We start from the raw sequence: 8456 nt of genomic DNA, 5'->3' as shown, positions 1-8456 counted from the left end.
GCCGCGGACGCTTCTTTGACAGCGCCGCGGCTGCTGTATACAGGCCCGGCACTCCCATTAGGCAAGGTTAGGCACTTGCCTAGGGCGCCGGGCTCAGAATGAAAATTACTTTAAAACTGTCCGCCGCACAGCATTCAGATGCACGGGGGAGGGGGGAAGACGCTATTGTTTACCACCGCCGCCTCTCTGCTCCGTCTCCTCCCCTCCACTCACTAGTGTCAGTGAGTGGAGGGGAGGAGACGGAGCAGAGAGGCGGCGGTGGTGAGGTAAGGAAAGATGGGGTGAGGGGGGAGGAGGGAGGAGGGAGCAGGGCGCCGATTGTTGCGGGGGGAGGGCTGGGGCGCCGATTTTGTAAAAATGCCTAGGGCGCCATGGAGGCTAGCACCGGCCCTGGCTGTATAGGACAGTGCCGCTATGGTGGCCACTTGGTTAGCGCAGGGGGGCGGGGTTTCTGGAGACTCAGAAACTTCCCCTGCGTGCACCACTGTTATGAGTACATATAATTAAGGACAAGTGCTACTTCCTCACATACTTTACTTTGTATGTATTAAACAAAACATGTATGATACATAGGTGCACGTGGTTTTAGAACATAAAGTATATGAAACAATTTGAAGCTCAGCTTTATTTAAGTTGTGCTCTCATGAGGACGTATGGAATTCCTGCTCGCTCAATGTCGCCTATAGCAACCAACAACAGTCACAGGGTTACCATTGAGACGTTTGCGGCCAGCACAATCATTGTCTCATTACTCAGTGGCGGCTTAGTACGGTCCCCAACATGCCGGGAGAGTCCGGGAAATGCCTGCCCGACGAAGCCGGGGCCGAGATCTCCTCAGTACAGAAACTGAGCTCTCTCCCGTGGGACGACAAGACAGAGAACGGGATGCTGAGGTCTCGGCTGGACGAGCAGTCGCAGCTCATCTGTCTGCTGAAGCGCAGGGCGGATGACACCCAGCTCCAGTGCCAGGGCCTGGAGAGGGCGAACGAGCAGCTAAAGGGAAAGTGCGCGGAGGCAGAGAGCCTGCTCACCGCAGAGAGGAAGCGGGGGGACCAGCTGGAGGACAGGTTCGGGACACTGGCCGCAAACCACCAGCAGATGATCCGTTTCAAGGACGAATACAAGCAGCAGAACGCAGAACTGCGGGCGGAGTGTCAGAGCCTGCGGGAGAGCAGGTATCCCGAGCTGCTGGAGAAGGAGCAGGACATCCAGGAGCTGCGAGCACAGCTACAGGCGGCCAGCACGGAGCTGGGACGGAGACAGAAGGAAGAAATAGACGTTCTACAGCAGAGCCTGGGGCGGCTGCTGGAGCAGAATCAGAGCGGCAGCCGGGAGCTGCAGCGACTCGAGCACAGACTGAAGGCGAGTCCGGCTTCCTCCTAGTATGGTGCACTGTAACTAAAGTTGCCCACACACAACAATGCAACCGAACAATAATTATTATTATTTATTTGGCACATACTTTCCATCTTCCCGCGGCTGCAATAGTTTTGTCATATATGTTTTTTGTGCACTCTGCAAACGAGTAACTAGAACAGAGAAGCCCAACCCTTCTAGTAAGACAAGCTTGCTCATTTACTGGTTTACAAAACCAAAGTTAAAATATTTTATTAAATATAGTGAATTGTGAATACATCAGAATAAAATCAACTCACACTATTATTATATTTGGCAGGAGAGAGCTGGCAAGTTTTAGCCTGTGGGAGCTCTACTCATCAGACTATTAGGAACATTTTAAAGGACAAAAAAATGCAGGTGACCCAGTCCAAAGTAGCTCACTATGGGGTCTGTTTATGACCCTTCGTTTTTTTGACTTGATACTTTTCAATCCTTATCTCCTTGATAAGGATTGAAAAGTAACGGCTATGTATTAAAAAAACTTCTCAGGGACAGCAGTGCCGATAACCTGCTGTCCCTGAGAAGTGACTCAACTGATCATCGCAGTCTTTTCTCACTTTTCAAGGCTGGGGTGATCTCTTTTTTTTTTTCTTTTTTGTTAGTGCGCATGCACCGATTGAATAGTTGGTGCCTGCGCAGTAACATCCTGGACAGCAAACTGTAGGATGAGTGACAGGGAGGGATCACATAATCCCTCCACACATGCGCTGTCCAGCTCAGATATGTTAATGTACGCCAGCTTCAGATGGCGTACATTAACATGTAAAAAAAGAGAAAATTTTCGCTAGTTAAACTTTAATACATAGCGGTTCTGAGCACTTCCCATACACTGTTATGGGGAGTGCTCAGAAAAACGATAGGAAATGCAAAGCAGCAGATATCTCAGATATCTGCTGCGATGCTTCAATAATACATAGTGATTTCACGGTAAACCCCCGAAAACTGTTGTTTTCGGGGGTTTAACACAGGAAAAATGCTTGATAAATAGACCCCTATGGGAGCAGCCCAGCCTGCCCCTGATATTTACTCTTTTACAAGACCTCTCATGTAGCACCCCTAAATTTCTGATGCATTCTTACAGGGTGCCTGAGTCATTAAGGAGAGCAAAGCATAAAAAAGGAGTAACTGCTCCCTCGACTCCTCCCTCTCTTTTGCCCCCCACATTCAATCCCTTGCCCAATCCTGTCGCTTCCAACTTCGTAATATCGCCCGCATCCGGCCCTTCCTTTCTCATGAAGCAACCAAAACCATTGTCCACGCGCTTATCATCTCCCGGCTGGACTACTGCAACCTTCTCCTCACCGGCCTCCCCCGCTCTCGCCTCGCCCCCCTTCGTTCTATACTCAATGCAGCTGCGAGGCTCATCTTCCTTTCCCGCCGCTCCTCTTCTGCTTCACCTCTCTGCCTTGCCTTTCACTGGCTCCCCTTCCCCTACCGCATCCTTTTTAAACTTCTTACAATCACCTACAAGGCCCTCTCCCACTCTACTGCCCCCTATATCTCCAATCTCCTCTCCATCCACACTCCCGCCCGGTCTCTGTGTTCGGCCAATGACCGTCGCCTCTCGTCCACTCTGATCACCTCATCCCACTCCAGAATTCAAGATTTCTCCCGAGCTGCTCCCCTGCATTGGAATGACCTCCCACGCTCCATCAGTTTGTCCCCTAACCTGTGCTCCTTCAAACGGGCACTCAAAACCCATCTCTTCCTTAAAGCCTACCAGCCTTCCACCTAACCCTCTCTCCATGCTCGCTCTCATCTCCTGGCTCCTCCTCTGTAGAGGTGTGCGCTTGCTCCCCTCCTCTGACTCCCTTTGTGCCGCCTGTCTGTTTCCCCTCCCTTTAGGATGTATGCTCTTATGAGCAGGGCCCTTCTCCCTCCTGTTTCTCTACCTTCTCTTCTGTTCCAACTCCATTATATTTGCTTTGCCTGGAGTCTCTGAAGTCTTGGTATTACTCGTTTATTGTGCTGTACTGTTATTCCCTGTACTGTCCATTGTTTGTACTGTGTTCTGCGCTGCGGAAACCTTGTGGCGCCTTATAAATAAATAATAATAATAATAATAATAATGACTGTGCATCTGGGCAAAACCATGTTGCATTCGAGGAGGAGGTAAATTTAATATGTGAGGACAGATTTATAGTTGGGATAGAGAATGTCCTAGATCAACTTTGAATTTCAGTGTATAACTAAAACTACCAAGTATTTGTGCGCTACATGAAAAAACAGCCAGTATTTAACTTATGTGCAAAATAATAAACTAATTAGCACCCCCTGCATTGTAATATGGTTTGTCCTGGAGAAAACTTACTCTTTTTTTTGTTGCTTTGCTCTCCTTAATGACTCAGGCCCAGTGACTGGTAGTCATTAACAGAGCTTAATGGGAGGGGGGAAATACATGATTTTTATTCCCACTTACATTCCCACTTACATGGTTGATTTCTCTGATTTTATTCACCCTTCCTAGGAATGCATCTGTCATGTTCAATAATGGTTACCTAATAAGGAAGAATTTAGTTTGGGAGCAGGGCATGTGTGTAATGATGGTAGGCTATTGTCGAATCTAAATCAAATTGTTCACCTGTAAGTGTCAGTTTATCAGTTATGAGCTCATCAGCCGGAGAGAATAAGAGACACTGCAAGTTCTGTGTGTACAATTAGCTCTGCTTTATTAGTTACAAGTCCATATCTATATAGGACAAAATCACATATTACGGAAAACTACGCCCCAAAAGGTTTAAACCACTCATGCTTTATACAGACCTTGCTACATTCTCACGTTTTCACATTGGAATACTCCCCAGGGAGAAGTTGTTTTATCTCCTGTTCTGCCATATTCAAGGTCATGGGTATAGTTTCTTGCAAACAATGAATAACTCAGACAAACTAGCTGTATCTAATCTGTCTTTAAGCTATAAGAGAACAAAATGGCTATAAGGCAACAAGATGGCGTCAACTTAGCAAAATCACATTTCTCACCATCTTAGTGTTACCCTTAAATCTGGCTATGTGTGTGATGGACATGAGCATGCAGTAAGACCATACTTGCCAACTCTCCCGAAATGTCCGGGAGACTCCCGCATTTTGCGAGAGTCTCCCGGGCGAGTGTGGCAATCTCCCGAATTCTGCCCACTTCACTAGGAAGTGCCCACTTCTTAGTGAAGTAGGCAGAATTAGATCCCAAACACCGCGATTCCCGATGAATCGCGACATTTAGCCCCGCCCCCGCTGTCAAATGATGCAATTTGCGTCATGACATCACAGGGGGCGGGGCCGAAATGACGTGATTTTGGCCGCCCCGCCCCCTCACGCCCCCCTCCACTGGCTGGCTCCCGGAAGGGAGCTGAAGAAAGTAGGCAAGTATGAGTAAGACTCACACAGTGTGAGTCACACTGTTGTAGAAATACATTGATAATGTAGCCAATATCAATAGCAATATTAAATGTGTGAGCACATTGTCTGACTATAAAGAAATGGATGCATTCTACACAAGGAATGCAGTAGCTCTGTTTATTACAGTATGATTAAGCAGTGCTGTTAGGGTGCACATCATGCATTTTTTTATTGTGATTGTGCCAATGGCATTTAAATGCACTATTCTCCCCTTGAACAGAGGTGGGGCTCAGTTAACAATACAGTTGGAGTGCCACATATGGCATAATTAGGGGCATTCTGTGCAGGCTGGGGGTCAGCCAGTTGCGTCAGTATGTCCCAAAGTAACATGCTCAGTCTACACCAGTAGATTTTAGAATCATCTATCTATTACATATGTAGCCAGGTTTAGAAGATGATACTCTGAACCATGTGTTAGGTATATACAATCAGCGTCGGACTGGCCCACCGGGATATCGTAAAAATCACTGGTGGGCCCTGCTGCCTCACGGCCACAGCCCCTTTTAAAAGTGGGTGGAGCTGACCCTGGGGACCCGTTGGCCCCACTAGGGAGCCTGCTGTCCTCCCACGCATCCCCGTTGCTTCAAATGTGCTCGCAGCTGGGATCATGTGACCCGCCCCCTCCCCTCCCCCTGTCAGCTGATTGCCTGATGGGTGCCTGAGAGGCTGCTGGGAGCATCAAGGAGCTGAGAGGCTGCTACAATCAACATATGGGTAAGTAGCTTTCAGCCACTTGTATATATTTTTTGTGCTATCACTGTGTATGTGTATGTATATATATATATATATATATATATATATATATATGTATGAATTGGGTGGCACTATTGCAGGTATAATATGAAGTGGGGACACTATAGTGTGGCATCTGTGAGTTTTTGGTACTACTGTGTGGCATAATATGGCACTACTGTGTGGGATAACATTGGGGGCACTCCTGTGTGGCTTAATATTGTTTGGGGGCACTACTGTGTGGCATAGGGGCGCTGACTATACTAAACTATAGGTGGGCTGCCATTCTTCACTAAACTATAGGGAGGGGGGCTGCCTATGCTAAACTGTAGTGAGGGGGGCTGCCTATGCTAAACTATAGTGAGGGGCGGCTGCCTATGCTAAACTATAGTGAGGTAGGGGGCTGCCTGTGCTAAACTATAGTGAGGGGGGCTGCACAGAGAACACTATAGGGAGGGGGTGATGGGACCTTTAATTTAATGCTGAGGTGTTTTGGGTCTATAATTGAATGTGGGGCTGAGTGTGGGGAGGAGGGCTATCTATTAAATGTGAATATTATTTAATGCTGGGAATGGTTGTGGAAAATGGATGTATTAAATGTAAATGCTATTAATTTATTGCTGGGTCTGTTTGGAGGGAGGGTATCAGGTTTATTTATTAAATGGGAATACTATTAATTTAATGTTGGGTCTGGAGGAAGGCCTAAGTATTAATTGTGGGTCCTATTTATTTAATTCCGAGGCTGGTTGGAATTTTCTAAATGTAACCATTATTTTTTCCAAATAGGGCCCTCAACATTCCAGGATTCAGACAAGCTGCAACTAAAGAAACCAGCAGCCACAGATGGTAAAAGTGACAAGAAAAGGTAGGACAGTCTGTCAAATGTTCTGAGTCTAGTGCAGGCTTGGCTAACCTGTGGCACTGCAGGTGTTGTGAAAGTCCCAGCATACCCTTCCAGCAATAAGCTGCTATATATTGGCAAAGCATGCTGGGGCTTGTACTTTCACAACACCTGGAGTGCCACAGGTTAGCCAAGTCTGGTCTAGTGGGACAATCCTGATTTTTGGTGACTGTTCTGCCAATCTAAGGGGCAGGTCAACACTGTGTACTCTTTATATACACACTACATTATTTATATACTACACTATGGTGCTAGCTGTCCTTCGTGGGCTGACCACTCCCCCACTAGTGTATGGTCACGCCTCTATGATGGCTGGCCACACCCCTTCTGGTGGGCCCCTAGCGTTGCAGTCCCCTGGTGGGCCCTTCATGCCCCAGTCCGACACAGTATGCAATGACTTGATAATTTGATTTTAAAGTTTTAAGCTGCAAAAGAAGGCCAGCTATAAAGGGAAAGTTATCATAGATACAGAAGCAATAGGCCTTCCTACATTGGCTGACAGTTTAACATAACCTATTCCACCCAGTGCAAAAATGCTCTGTTCCCAAACTTTCCACTTCCTACAGGGGTATCCGCTGCTGAATATTAACAAAAATAAATAAATATGCAAATAAACTAGTTTTAAATAAAGCATATATAAATAATAGCCAGTACACAATATATTAAATACAATGTTATATATCTGGTTTATCTGGCTTGTAGGATTCAGAGGAAACATGTCACCAAGTAAAGGAGGAGTTGTGCCGTTTGGAAGAGGTACGGAGGACTGAGCAAAAGGGCGCTGAAAATAAAGTGGATGAATTAAATAAAGAGAAGCAGGAACTTCTACAACTTTGCATGGAGAGAGGGCGTTGTCTACAAGAGCGCCAGAGAGAAGCAGCTGAGCTTAGTAATCTCCTTCAGAGTGCAAAAAAGGCATGCCAAAATGCAGAAGAGAGGTATCAGAGAGACGTAACAGCTGTGGATGCTGATGCCAGAATTATAGAACTAAATACAACACTGGGAGACAGTGATAAGGAGTTGGGGCAACTGAGGAGGGAGTTTGAAGCCTACAAAAAGCACAGTGGAGAACTGCTAGCCAAGGAGAGGGAGCTGAATGCCAAACTCCGGCATTTGATCGGTTAAGGGAAAGGCTGATTCTATAATAACGGTGATTATAATTTACTTTGGATATCAAACAGACAAAAGTTTGAATAACTATTTTCAATTCTTCCTTTTCAATGGTTTGAAAAGCGCTTGCAAAATACATTTTTGTAGACATGTTGTTTTTATATGTTTTACATATATTGTATATTTTATCTCATTTTAGAAAAATACAGATTTTGGTAAGACTTTGCATACAAATAATAAAATTAGTTTCTTTTATGTAAAGATGATTCTGCTGCAACCAATAATTGTCAGGAATTGTTTTATGTATTGTAGGTTTGGGCATCCGTTTTTTTTTATCCTAAGATTAAATTTCCATTATTTAAATGGTTTCTCCATTTTATATTTTTTATTTGGGAAGAGAAAATAAAAATATATATTTTAAAGAGGAAAACCTCCTTAAATTACTAGTGTCTTTTAAAAAAACAAAAGAGACTAACACCTTTTCAATATGTATGATTCAGCTTTAAACTATGTGGTTGATTTATTAATGATTTAAGTTTTTCCCGAGCTTGAACAATCTGTGTTCAGTGCCAACAGCTAGTAAGATAAGGGGGGAAAACAGTTTATTTTGCTAACTTTTTATCGGTTGTGTGATTCTAACAAAGATCGGCTAAGCTGAAGAACTTATGCCTTTATTAAATCATCCCTTACATCTAATATCATTGGTCCTCGAGTCCACACAGCATTCATTTTGAATTGTGTTTAATTTATATGTATATAACTGTGTAGCGTATGTGACTTCCCAAGTCCAGCGTGAGTTTGAGCATGTTTCTTTACAGAAATATATATATATATATATAAACAATAGTATATTATATTATACAGTGGTCAAAGTGGAAATATAGAAGTTGTGATATGGAAAATGTAAGTTAAGTGAAAATTT

General features: G+C 44.7%; 1 protein-coding gene across 1 annotated transcript; it reads left to right on the top strand.

Moving 5' to 3' along the window:
* The first annotated feature begins 677 nt into the window (after positions 1–677).
* Positions 678–7922, top strand: CCDC89 (coiled-coil domain containing 89). Its single transcript, XM_075199412.1, has 2 exons — positions 678–1362; positions 7127–7922. The coding sequence occupies exons 1-2, from the start codon at positions 781–783 to the stop codon at positions 7547–7549; spliced, it is 1005 nt and encodes a 334-aa protein (XP_075055513.1). The 5' UTR covers positions 678–780; the 3' UTR covers positions 7550–7922.
* The last annotated feature ends 534 nt before the right edge of the window (positions 7923–8456 follow it).

This window comes from Mixophyes fleayi, chromosome 2 (assembly GCF_038048845.1).
Source record: "Mixophyes fleayi isolate aMixFle1 chromosome 2, aMixFle1.hap1, whole genome shotgun sequence".
Taxonomy (NCBI): Eukaryota; Metazoa; Chordata; class Amphibia; order Anura; family Limnodynastidae; genus Mixophyes; species Mixophyes fleayi.
The sequence above is the reverse complement of the archived record's forward strand: the minus strand, read 5'-3'. Positions and strand labels throughout refer to the sequence as shown.